The following is a 13,338-nucleotide window of genomic DNA, read 5'->3' as shown; positions in this document are numbered from 1 at the left end:
AAAAAGGGGAGGGGGTGTATAAGGGGGGGGGGGTAAATATTTTGAAATCGCGTACCGTCAATTTTAAAAGTCGTCTCACAAATCGAGACAAAAAAGTGCTATGATACTTATTTATAATCGCCAAATAAAAAAATGCCTTTTTATCTTTATTTATTGAAATATTATCATTTCCAAAGAATCTTTATAAGGCAGTTTTAATATAAAACATTATAGGTAAAAAAATAAGTTTGGCACATAGAGACAATATTTAAACAAACAATAATTTATATAAATTTAATGCAAAGTAATATATAACAAGATATAGTTACAGGGAAGCTTTATTCATAATGATCACAAATTTAAAGTAAAAACTAATGAAATTTAGGGAAGAAAAAACCTTTTCAAATATAAAAAAAACAGTTAAAAACCAATATTTTAGTAAATTTAATTTATAATTTGGTAGACCTAATAGCAAGTACAGTACAGTGTCCTCTCCATGTTTTAGTAAAATTAAATTATAATTTGGTAGACTTAATAACAAGTACAGTGTGCTCCCCATGTTTTAGTAAAATTAAATTATAATTTGGTAGACTTAATAACAAGTACAGTGTGCTACCCATGTTTTAGTAAAATTAAATTATAATTTGGTAGACCTAATAACAAGTACAGTGTGTTCCCCACGTTTTAGTAAAATTAAATTATAATTTGGTAGACTTAATAACAAGTACAGTGTGCTCCCCATGTTTTAGTAAAATTAAATTATAATTTGGTAGACCTAATAACAAGTACAGTGTGTTCCCCACGTTTTAGTAAAATTAAATTATAATTTGGTAGACTTAATAACAAGTACAGTGTGCTCCCCATGTTTTAGTAAAATTAAATTATAATTTGGTAGACCTAACAGCAAGTACAGTGTGCTTCCCATGTTTTAGAAAAATTAAATTATAATTTGGTAGACCTAACAGCAAATACAGTGTGCTCCCCATGTTTTGATAAACTTAAATTATAATTTGGTAGACCTAACAGCAAGTACAATGCTACACATGTTTTGGTAAAATTAAATTATAATTTGGTAGACCTAACAGCAAGTACAATGCTACACATGTTTTAGTAAAATTAAATTACAATTTGGTAGACCTAATAGCAAGTACAGTGTGCTACCCTTGTTTTAGTAAAATTAGATTATAATTTAGTAGACCTGTGTGCTCCCCATGTATTGGCTAAATTAAATTATAATTTGGTAGACCTGACTTCAATCGCAGTGTGCTCCCCATGTTTTGGAAGAATTAGATTTCCATCTCTATCCACCAGTTCTTCATATTTCATTGACTTCAACACCTAAATATTCATAACAATTGGATTAAGATGAAGATTCCTCTATACAACTTAAAACAGAATTTTCTGCAGGGAAATATTTTTGTTTATAATCAGTTGACAGTCACATATGATTCAATATTATAATATCAATGAAATTTATTTAAGAATTTCCCCACGAGTATATCTCACAAAAATGTGTTGCTGACTTCTTATATAGATGAAATAAAACAAAATTTGTACACTTTCTAAGCATTTATATGGTCAGATTGTTCTTAACCAGTTTCACTTTTGTGTAATTTAGGGATTACTCATCTAGACTTCTTATATTTGAATAGAACTGTTCTAATTCAAATTATAGAATGAAATTTATTTATTTCACAATTCAAATTTTAATACAAGTACAGTGCGTTTTTTTTTATGGGAACTTTTTTGAAAGCAATTTTACCCCACATATAGTATCAGAATTTAATGATTAATGGCTTATTTTCTTCGTTTTTTAAGGCAATTAATAGAACAACAAAAAAAATATTTCAGTTTTCATTAAAAAAGTACAGTAAAATCTAAAATTCAAAACTTAGGTGTCAACATCTAAAAATGGTTTTAGCGCATTTTTCTTGTACCTAAATTTTCTAAGAAAAAAATTGGATTTTCTGTAGTCGACTTTGGGGGGCCAGTACTCCCTCCCTGGTTGAGATATGACCTTCAAACTTATGTTCTAGTACATGTCCCAAATAGTATCTGTATACATTTTTAGCTAACATAACTAAACTTTGAAGTGTTTTGCAGCCATTCTTGCAAAAAGGTTGAATATTTACGCATAAGAAAAATGCACTAAAACCATTTTTAGATGTTGACACCTAAGTTTTAAATTTTAGATTTTACTGTACTTTTTAAATAAAAACCTAAATATTTTTTTGTTGTTCTATCAATTGCTATAAAAAACGAAGAAAATAAGCCATTAATCATTAAATTCTGATAACTATAAGTGGGGTAAAATTGCTTTCAAAAAAGTTCTCATAAAAAAAACACACTGTATAATCATATTTGGAAACGTATAGCTTTTTATAGATCTTAACAGACAACCTACTACTTACAAACAAAAATATTTTCTACCTCTACATTTCCAAGATTTTGGCTGATAGCTGCAGAATATTTACTTGTATACAGTGCATATGTACACTCACATCCAGAAGACTTTACAAAATAAACAAGAATTAACAACTATAATTTCCATACCCTACTCATAAAATCTAAATATTCTTGAATATTAAACGGTAAATTTCATTGGTACCCAAAGTTTAATAACCATAATATCTTTTTTGCTTAAAAACTTTAGGTAATTTTATTGAATTTGATTTGTTGGTTCTAAAATATAAGTGTCTAAACCATTTAACCAATGAATTTAATCTACATATGGATTAACTTTTGTATATCAATTTATTCTCCATTGTTTTATTCCTTAAGATCAATGTTCTTCAGAGAAAATAAATAAAATATAAGATACCTTCATGATCTTATTGACATCATGCATCAATATTTCACCAATTCCTTTTCCTCTATATGACTTGTCAACACAAAGGATCATAACTATAAAATGTAGACGATGATTAAATTTTGTCATATCTAAACAATCTCCGAAATGATTGCAAATGCTTTATAAGACACTAGCGGCTTCGCCCCTAGCCTCTAGGGGCTTTTCCCCAAGAGATGATAAAAAAAGTTAAGGGGAATTTTGTGGAAAAAAAAATAAATAAGAATATCTAAAATAAGGATATCTCCTAAAAAAAAAAGGACCAAGGATATCTCCTACAAAAAAAAATGAGGGGGATTTTTTTGTTTTTAGGGGGGGTTGGGGGTATCCAAACCCCCAAGAAAATAGCTTAAAACCCCCACAGGACCAGTAGGTATATTCCCTAAAGAGTAGAATCCGATCGGTTCAGTGGTTACCGAGATCTTAAGCTTCAGACGGACGGACAGACGGACGGACAGACATCAAGCTACTTTGTATCATAGATAATTATACACGTTTTGGGGTTGTACTAGATTTTTTTTCTTTTTTTTACAAACTATCCTATTATATAAAGTAGTAAGTGTTTTTTGTCTGTCTTGAAGGTTCTCGCTAACGGCTGAACCAATTTGGTTCTCCTTTACAGTGAAACTTCTTATGGTCCTGGGAAGGTTTTAAACTATTTTTGGGGAGGGTGTCTTGACCCCCCTCCACCCCAAAAAATATTTTTTACTCTTTTGAAACTCAAATTTAAAATGGCATTGAGTCGACTTTTCCCCCTCCTACCTTAAGTGCCCCTAGAGGCTTCAAGGGGCGTAGTCGCTAGTTATGAAATAAAACACCCAGAATAAAGCAAAAAGTAAATATCACATTTTGCTAGCAGTTTAACCTTGAGGACCAAGAACCACATTTAATGTTAGAAATTGGACAAACTACAGAACTTGTAAAGAAGGAATTATTCCTTTAAATTTTTTATGTTTCTGTGAGTAAAGAATACAAAACTATACAAAATATGCTTTTAATTGCATCTCAGCGGAAATTAATTAAATTTGAATCTGTAATGGAAAACATTACTTTCACATATCTTTTGGTGATTTTTTTCTTCCATAAAGTTCCAGGCATCATAGTTCATGATTTTGTTAACCAAGTCATATTTGGAAAAATCTGTTGTAGACCGAGTCAGCTTAGAACCATAAATCACCATGTTATTACCTAAAAAAATACATAAGCCCATTTTTTGATCAAAATGTTTGAATAAATCAATCATTTTCTGAAATTTTTATCAAAATATTATGCAATAAAGTCTATTTAAAAGTTTATTGCAAGAAATTTGAAAGAGTTACTGTAATTGTTTTGTGAACTAATCAAGACATTAAATTTAAAATTTAGTTTTCAATTAATTCCCATAAGGGTATTGCAGATAAAACAGATACAAAGAGCTTAATTAAAAAAACATAAAATATTTTTTTCAATTTGCTATATTTTAGTCTTTGTATTCAAGATGGTTTAATTTGTGAGCAATTGGTTTTTTTTAACACCCTTCATTATTTCAATTGCTGTATTATTTTCCAAATGAAAAATACCAATGATATCCATATATTTAGAAAATGTATCATTCACATTCATCTGTCTTCCCAAACGCACACCAACAATTTCTCCATTACTAAAGAAAACAAATTTGAACTTCAAATAATTTTTTGGCCTTCTCCCATGATTACATCGTAATATTTGACAACAAATAGGGAGGAGGGGGACTGTAAATTAAGCTTGTACCCCAAGCTATATCAATTCATCCTCTCTTTTATTTGCCTAACTATTTTAGGTAACTTCTTGTTTGGTTGGTTCAAACATTTAAAAAGGTAATTTTAATCTACAGAAGGGTAATTTTGTTTATCGATATTAAGAATGTACATAAATTTATCAATGCTTGCATTATCCCTTAAGATCTCTCAACAATTTTTCTTGGAAGGGAGGAGGTGCTCTTCTCCAAAATAGTAATGAACCTTCCATAGACCCAAAAGAAAATTTTAAGAAAAGGAGAACCAAATAGGTACAACATCTAGTGAGATCCTTTGCAACACACAGACATATAATCTGTTACTTTCATACAAGGATAAAATATATATACCTGTTCATGGTTGCATAGCTATCTCCAAGCTTAATCAAACTGGGAAACCTAGAAATAATAAGAATTAGATTAATGCCAAGATGTATTGCAATTGCTAATTTTGTGATTTTTAATATGCTGAAAAAAGAGTAATTCTTTTAACAAGGTTAATTATGTCCATTAGTATTGTTGGCACAGAATACAAAATTGACAACATTTTGTAAATTAAGATAAGAGGAGAATAAGATAGCCTCTGAGAAAATATAATAAAGCTTTTGTTACTAAAAACATATTTGCTTACCACAATTTATCAATGAACCAAGATCTCTGTATGTTCATAGAGGCTGTCACTGGCTCTTGATTCATAAAATGCTCCCAAAGGAAATCCATTAACTAAAATAAAAAACTTGGTTGCTGTCTAAAATGGTGCAAAAAATGGGGACAAATTTCAAATTGATTTGACGGGGCTGTTTATTTACGTCACAAGTGAGGGGAAAGAAAAGGGAAGGAGGAAAGAAACCCCCTAGAAAAGAGATGGGGGTATGACGTCACACGCCAAAACAATTTGAAATTTGTCCCCATTTTTTGCACCATTTTAGACAGCATCAAAAACTTGTATTAAGAACTATCATGTACATGATTTGGATAGCAGCAAGTTAACAAACTTGTTTGCTAACTATGGCTGATAGAGCACCTAAAGCAGCTATACCTTTTTGAATGACTGGAAATTTCGAGCTTCTGTAAGAATAGCGACTCTAGTTAGTACGTAATAATTTTTTCTATTTATTGTAAAAGTGTGTTTGAAATTGTTGCTTCTATGTGAAATTTCAGTTGTAGCCAATCTTGGAATTTACCTTGTCCATCATGTCCATAGTAATCTTCTGTACAGTTAGTCCTAGAGTTTCTTTCCTTTGCAAGATTTTCTCATCTTGTTCTTGTTCAGTCATTTTGGTATAATCTAAAAAAAGCCATAGGACAATAAACATTATTGTTAAAATTAGAACATGAAAGTATTTTAAAAAAAAAAAAAACTAATTCAAAGACAAAATATAATAATTAAAGGTTGCTTTAAGATCTTTCTTTCTGTATATTTGTACTAAAGAATCTCCAATGTGAAGATTTGTATATTTATGTAAGGGTACCTATACCTAAGGTTCTCTGTCCTACCAGAATTTTAAAAATAAAAGGTGGAAAGTTGTGGCTCAACTTCCCTTTCTTCAGAAAAAAGCTTATAGAAGCCTTTTAGTATGTACCAAATAGTTGTAAATAAATCAGTGTTTATGGAATTCATGGACATACTAATCTTACAAATACATTTCAATTTGTGATTAATGTTTTACTTATTTTAAAAAAATTGTTTTTTATGACCAAAAAATCACAAAGATATCTTTTTAGGTAAATTATAAAATTTTGTACAAATAATAAACCCTGAACCACTTCATTATGCAATTTACATTTTCCTGGTTATTTTGTTTATGGGAGTCCAAAAGTGTACAGCACATGAACATGCACTCTAATAACATTTGGCTCACCATCACCACCAGTAGGAGCACCTTAAAGGTCATCATCCTCAAAATCAAGATTTTAAAATAGATTTTTTATCACATCAAAAAACATTCTTGTATACTTTTGAGGGTAATTTATATCTTTAACATGTATTTAGCTTCATCCATAAAACTGGGGTTCAGCAGCTGTCCTCTAAAGTGATAAGGGTCGAATTTTTTTTTTCTCAAATATTTCTTATTTAGAAAAATCATTAATTTCATAATTGTTTTTCATAATAATCAATGTTTTAAATCCTTAAAAAATTGTTATTTTATCAGAATCAATCTTTTAAAGAGGAGAAAATTGCAAAATAAACGTTTTAACATTGATTTGCTTTGGATTTGCATAATGAAGTGGATCAGTAAAAAATCAAAAAATATAGTTTTTGATTGATACATAAGCATTTTACTCTAAACAGAATCTTTTTCTTTTATCATACGTGTTGCTTTAACAAATAGAAACAATGTACTGTAAAGCTGTACACTTATGGACTACAACAGACAAAATATCCAGGAAAATGTAAATTGCATAATGAAGTGGTTCAGGGTTTAATAATAATATTTATAAAAATGCACAAAAGTTACATGAATTGAAGAAAATTGTGTCTGTAAATGGGACAGCAATTATTAGAATAAAGAAAAAGTAAATTTTGATTAAATTTTATAATTTGATTGCTTTCAATTGATTGCTTTCAATTATAACATTTAATTATAATTTGGTAGACCTAACAGCACGTACAATGCTACACATGTTTTGGTAAAATCAAATTATAGTTTGGTAGACCTAATAGCAAGTACAATGCTACACATGTTTTGGTAAAATTAAATTATAATTTGGTAGACCTAACAGCAAGTACAATGCTACACATGTTTTGGTAAAATTAAATTATAATTTGGTAGACCTAACAGCAAGTACAATGCTACACATGTTTTGGTAAAATTAAATTATAATTTGGTAGACCTAACAGCAAGTACAATGCTACACATGTTTTGGTAAAATTAAATTATAATTTGGTAGACCTAACAGCAAGTACAGTGTGCTCTTCATGTTTTGGAAGAATTAAATTTCCATCTTTATCCACTAATTCTTCATATTTTGCAGAACTCAAAACCTAAAAATATTTAATGTATATTAAATATTTTTTTTCTCATAAGATTTAATACCATAGGTTGTAAATCAATCAAATAATCCATCCAACTTTAGAATATACATAATGTTCAACTATTTATGACTTATTTTTAAAAATATTAAAATGATTATTCAAATAATTCATATCTGAAAATTAATTATAAAACTAGCTTTAAGATCTTAACAGACATCATACAACTTTCATTAAGAACATTCTTTACCTCTACATTTCCAAGATTTTGGCTGATGGCTGCAGAATATTTACTTGTATACAGTGCATATGTACACTCACATCCAGAAGACTTTACATAAATAAATAAGAATTACCAATGAGAAAAGATTTTAAATTTTCTTGAATATTGAATGGTAAAGTACACTGGTACCCAAAGTTTAATAACAATGATATCTTTACTGCACAAAGACTTTGGGTAATTTTATTAGATTTATTTTGTTGATTCCAAACTATAAGTATTTAAACTTTTTAACCCTGCTTTTTAACAAATAAATTCTACAGTAACTTTGTTTATTACCATTGGGATGAATATCATTTTAAAGTCCACTGTGTTATCCCTTAAATGTTAAATTAAAAAAATATAATGCTACCTTCATAATCTTATTAACATCATGCATCAATATTTCACCAATTCCCTTTCCTCTACATGACTTGTCCACACTCATTATCAAAGCTGTAAAAGTAACAATTGTTTTAAAGAAAATAAATTTTTTAAAAATCTAAAAGAGCTCTAAAATGATGGGAAATACTTTTTAGGAAAGCTTGTTTTGGGTTTGTATTAGAATTTTCTTGATCTTTTTCTGAAGCAAAACTAAAGTGCAAAGAATAATTAGCTTTATATATTTTTACATTTTTGGGGTAATTAATACAAAACTACACAGAATATGCTTTACATTGTGGCTCATAACAAGTTGGTATTGATTTAGTTAAAATAAATTAAATTTGTAAACGTAATGGAAAAATTACCTTCATATATCTTCTGATGATTTTTTTCTTGCATAAATTTCCACGGGTCATAGTTCAAAAGTTTGTTAACCACGAACATTTTGGTATAATCTGTACTAGATCGAGTCAGCTTACAACCATAAACAGTGATATATTCAGCTAAAAAATTCTATGTATCAATTTAAAAGTTCTGTCATTTCATTATTTTTTACTATTGTTTCTTTAAAAAATACTTGTGAACTCTAATGGGGAGGGGGGGGGGGGATACCATACCAAATTGGTTGGTTGTAAAAAAAGTAATCTTAGTAACCTAAACTATTCCCCTCCCCTTCCCAACATTCCCCTTCATTAGGTTATCTTAAATGTTTATTGATATTACAATTGGAATTGCTTCACTACTCATGAACATATCAAATTACATTAAAAATTACCAATAATATCCATATATTTAGAAAATTTGTCATTCACATTCATCTGTCTTCCTAACCGAACACCAACAATTTCTCCATCACTGAACAAAAATAAGGATGACAACATAAAGTTTCCCTTAAAGGGCCTCTTGAGCACTTAAAATAAAATTTTTTGAAATAAAAAGAAAAATAGGTATGAACGTTTATCCCCTAATTCTGTAGAGTATGCCTATAGTGCCCTAATCCTGTGGGGCCCCTTAGTACCTAATAAAACCAAACCTGACCTAATAAAAAGTAAAAAACGATAAAGAAAAGAAAATAATACTAACTACTACTTTCCCCATAATTTTTATTAAATTGAAAATAAGAGGTGGGGGGTTTCTCTGCTTAACTAGGCAATTGTTAATGAAATCACCCATTCTTTCTAGAGGTAGACATGCGTTTAAAAAGTATAAAACCATCTCAAGCCTTAAATCTAATAATGAAATATTCTAAAACCATCCCACCCTTTCATTAAAAAGTGAATTTATTTATGTCCAGAGGCCAGCGAGATCTTGTCAGACAAACAAAAACCTTTATATATATATCAGGATTATAATGTATGTAGATATACCTGTTAATAGCTGCATAGCTATCTCCAAGCTTAATGAACGGTGGAAACCTAAAATAATAATTAGGATAATTAAATCTATATTTGTAATTTGAAAGGAAAACACATTAAGCTTTTAACCAAATGTCAACCTATATAAAAAAAGAGTTTGATATTAAGTTTTTACTTGGATCACAACAAAATGTAAATAAGGCTGACATAATTCACAAGTAGCGAAGCACAAAAATCATGGAATGAAAAACAGCTGCTTAAAAGCAGTCGGACTTTCATTAATGTTATTTACTTAAATATGCTCCATAATGTTGTGAATATTGACAAAAAAAATCAGAGGTCTTGCTTAAATCTCATTTCCTCCATAGCATTACGGATTGATGAACGGACAGACAGACATATTGAATTAGCTTCGCTACAAATAAAAATAAAGGAAGAGTGAAAATTAAAAAGTAAAAGAAAGACAATAAGAAATGGTATGAAATAATGAAACATGGTCTATAGTATAGAGGAATCTTGTCTAGAAGAATCAATCCTCTATTTTCCATGCCCTATGAGAAAATCATATTTTTGTTAACCTACTCGGACGAATGTATGGATGGATGTACCGACTCTATAGTTATAGAGTGGCTTGTGCTACTAAAAACATATTTACTTACCAAAATTTATCAATGAACCAAGATCTCTGTAGGTTCATAGAGGCTGTTACTGGCTCCTGTTGGAAAAAATGGTCCCAAAGAAAATCCATCAACTAAAATATAAATATGTAGTTGAAACAACAATAATTATTTCATATGTTAATTAAACTACTTTAATTATAAAAGAATAGAAAATTGGTTAATTTTCACAAAATTGACTTTTATTTCAATTGAAAGGATGTTATTATTTCAATTGGGAGAGAAAGACTACAAGAAACTATTTTTCTACATATCTGTTGTCTTAATTTCATAATGCTACGGTCATTTGTTGTAAAAAATCAGCCGTTTTGGAGATCTTACATAACATTAAATTATGAATAATTTTAGCAGCAAAAAATGTGTCTCTTTCTCTGTAGCTTATCCGTATATAGTATCTCAAGTTATCATTTTAATTTAAGCATTTATTTTCATATATTACAAACCCAAAATGCCAATCCATGGCTTTTGAGTATTGTGCATTATTCTACTGCCGACGCCGATCCTATGAAATAACCTTATCCATCATGTCCATAGTAATCTTCTGTACAGTTAGTCCCAGAGCTTCTTTTCTTCGCAAGATTTTCTCTTCTCGTTCTTGTTCAGCCATTTTGGAAATATCTAAAGAGAGATTACTTTGTAATAAACTAGCGGCTACGCCCCTAGAGGCCTCTAGTGGCACTTTTAATGTTTTTGTTTGTTAAATTTATTTTTTTATGTACGATACCACCTTATTTGACGTTGAAGTCTCCCCTAAGGGGGGGGGATTTTTTTGTTTTTTGGGGGGGGGGTTAGGGGTGTCCCACCCCTCAAGAAAATATCTTAAAACCACCACAGGACCAGTAGGTATATTCCCTGAAGAGTAGAGCCCATTCGGTTCAGTGGTTACCGAGATCTTAAGCTTCAGACGGACAGACAGACGGACAGACGGACAAACAGACATCGTTTTACTTTGTATTATAGATAGAGCAGTGTTCAGAAATGAAATCTAAGATATTCAATACGAAGCAGCTTATAGTGTCTATAAAAAATGACAATAAATACAATAAAATACAATACAAATGAGTAATGATAGGCAAGTATATATTTTACCAGTGGTCATATTTTAATTGACGACATATCTTTGGTCATTAGACGTTATTTTTTATAGTCTGAATATTTGAATTAAAAATCATATTGTCCGGTCATGTCCTCTTGCCTCCCAATAAAAATCATCAATACAAAAATGAAGGTTTTGGTTTGACTTCACCCCCCACCCCCAAGCTTACACTCTTAAAAGTGTCCCTAGAAGGGATTTGTGGCTGTTGTCAATAAATCAGTGAACATGATAATTAAATAGAATTACAGATTAATTTTGCTGACATATATACTTAAAAATCACTTTTATAACTAAAACTTAACTATTGTTTGCTGTCAAAGCTTTGAACGGACGAACATAAATACCTCGGTTTTTTTAAAAGATGATTTTCTATAAAACTGTAGAATATTTGAAACTGTACTTTTTGAAGATTTTAATAAAATCACAGACTGACGCTAATTTGCTACTGAGTATAATACTATATTATAATATTAGTGAGAACACTGAGTAGTCCTGAGTAGTCAAGCAGAGAGAAGAGCAAGTAATAGAACTAATATACTCAGGGTTTCCATAATCAAACACAAAATTATAAAATAATAATGATTAGGTCTATGAATAAAACAATTACAAGAATATAATCCTTTATATATAAAGTAGTAAAGTTTTTTTGCTTTAAGGGAATCTTCACATAGGTCCTAGGATAATTTCAGTCTATTAAGGTGAAGCCACTTGTCATATACATAAAGTAGTTATGTTTTTTTTTTGACTGAGGTCCTGGGATGTTTTTTTTCGTAAGATGTAGCATATCTTTCTATCTTTGTTTGAGAGTTATTATTTTTAACCCACTTTCAAATGCATAACTTTCGTTTTGAAGTCCTAAATATACATGGAGTTTGCCTGTCTATGTCTATTTTGATTTGGTTGGTTTGTTTGTGTATATCTATTGAGTACAAATGAAAGTTCATTGTATACAAAATTTATTAAAATCAAATGTTCCCCCTCTATCTCAACAATGCAATAAACTTGTTGATTCTTTACAAGCAAAACTTTCTTACAATTGGGGTTATTATGCCAGTCTGCATGGAAAGACTCTTGGTTGGTTATGAACGGAAATGTTTGCAAGTTAGAATTTTTAGCCCAATCATAAAACACGTTTATAAATGTTATTATTTATGTTAATATTGCATATTTGGCATTTGACTATTTATATGACTAGAGTTGGGCTCGATATAATTATCTCGCTATTGGCAAGGTTTATTCAATGTTTTATTTACTTTCTTTTGGTTATCTGAATTCCATAGAGAAAAAAATAAAAGAGAGGAATCAAAGCAACTAGAATACGAAAATAGGCAGTGGGCCCAGGGGCCTAATTAGCGCTGTTGCCGCGCTAAATTTTATTGCTATTCCACCACTTTTCAAATGGGAGGATTACAAAATTAATATGTAAAGTTTTAATAATTAGAATATAATATTTAAATTAAAAATAAAAAGGAAATTTTGTTATTAAATATGAAAAATACTAAAATAACAACATCTAAAAAAATTTTTTTTTTTACTTTTTACTTTTAGATATTGTTGTTTTAATGTTTTAATTAAAAATTACAAAGAATTTATTTTTATTTGAAAAAATTTGTGCATGAAAGATGAATCCTTTCATTTCTAAAAAGGGGAAAATTTTTTTCATAATAAACATTCAGCTGATTCTGACCGCCCACGGCTGTTTGCTAAATATCGCTTTTCTTTTTATTCACATTATTATTTATGAATGACATACAAAAAGCCCTGGGCGGCTTTTGATTTTCGTCTGCTAAGTTTTCTTTAAAAATTTAGGGATGGGGAAGTAGTATTTTATTATGAAAAAAGGGATGAGTATTCATCCTCTTATCCTTTTTCCTCTTGCTGAATTCCGGCTATTAACCCTATTCTTCCATTATCTTCTCCCTGACGATTTCTTTCTTTAAACAATTTTAGGATCTTAATATTTTTTATTTCAATTATCATCCTGAAAGGGTTTAAATGTTTAGTTAACTGTTA

At 29.6% G+C, this 13,338-nt stretch overlaps 2 protein-coding genes across 2 annotated transcripts; both read right to left on the bottom strand.

The window, feature by feature from the left end:
- Nucleotides 1–137: 137 nt before the first annotated feature.
- On the bottom strand, nucleotides 138–6,334 carry LOC145333623 (arylalkylamine N-acetyltransferase 1-like). Its single transcript, XM_080178790.1, has 8 exons — nucleotides 5,765–6,334; nucleotides 5,212–5,303; nucleotides 4,932–4,979; nucleotides 4,387–4,466; nucleotides 3,878–4,015; nucleotides 2,801–2,883; nucleotides 2,410–2,490; nucleotides 138–1,317 (listed from the first exon to the last, which is right to left on the bottom strand). Exons 1-8 carry the CDS (start codon nucleotides 5,894–5,896, stop codon nucleotides 1,210–1,212), a joined length of 762 nt encoding a protein of 253 aa, XP_080034916.1. The 5' UTR covers nucleotides 5,897–6,334; the 3' UTR covers nucleotides 138–1,209.
- Nucleotides 6,335–7,046: 712 nt separating this feature from the next.
- On the bottom strand, nucleotides 7,047–10,868 carry LOC145333624 (arylalkylamine N-acetyltransferase 1-like). The gene is made up of 8 exons (XM_080178791.1): nucleotides 10,744–10,868; nucleotides 10,212–10,303; nucleotides 9,565–9,612; nucleotides 8,973–9,052; nucleotides 8,563–8,700; nucleotides 8,187–8,269; nucleotides 7,805–7,885; nucleotides 7,047–7,566 (listed from the first exon to the last, which is right to left on the bottom strand). Exons 1-8 carry the CDS (start codon nucleotides 10,834–10,836, stop codon nucleotides 7,459–7,461), a joined length of 723 nt encoding a protein of 240 aa, XP_080034917.1. The 5' UTR covers nucleotides 10,837–10,868; the 3' UTR covers nucleotides 7,047–7,458.
- Between the last annotated feature and the right edge of the window lie 2,470 nt (nucleotides 10,869–13,338).

The sequence above is a fragment of the Acartia tonsa genome, chromosome 12 (assembly GCF_053477335.1).
Source record: "Acartia tonsa isolate MP-2025a chromosome 12, ASM5347733v1, whole genome shotgun sequence".
NCBI lineage: Eukaryota > Metazoa > Arthropoda > Copepoda > Calanoida > Acartiidae > Acartia > Acartia tonsa.
Note: the sequence above shows the minus strand (reverse complement) of the source record. Positions and strands in the feature narration are given on the sequence as shown.

Coding starts and splice junctions, on each gene's coding strand:
- LOC145333623 (XM_080178790.1), bottom strand. CDS start 5,896: ATGTTTATTGTCCTATGGCTTTTTTTAGATTATACCAAAATGACTGAA. Junction 4,467..4,931: donor AGCTATGCAACCATGAACAG/GTATATATATTT, acceptor TGTTTTCTTTAG/TAATGGAGAAATTGTTGGTG. Junction 2,491..2,800: donor ATGTCAATAAGATCATGAAG/GTATCTTATATT, acceptor TATTTTGTAAAG/TCTTCTGGATGTGAGTGTAC.
- LOC145333624 (XM_080178791.1), bottom strand. CDS start 10,836: ATGGCTGAACAAGAACGAGAAGAGAAAATCTTGCGAAGAAAAGAAGCT. Junction 9,053..9,564: donor AGCTATGCAGCTATTAACAG/GTATATCTACAT, acceptor ATTTTTGTTCAG/TGATGGAGAAATTGTTGGTG. Junction 8,701..8,972: donor TAAATATATGGATATTATTG/GTAATTTTTAAT, acceptor AGAATTTTTTAG/CTGAATATATCACTGTTTAT.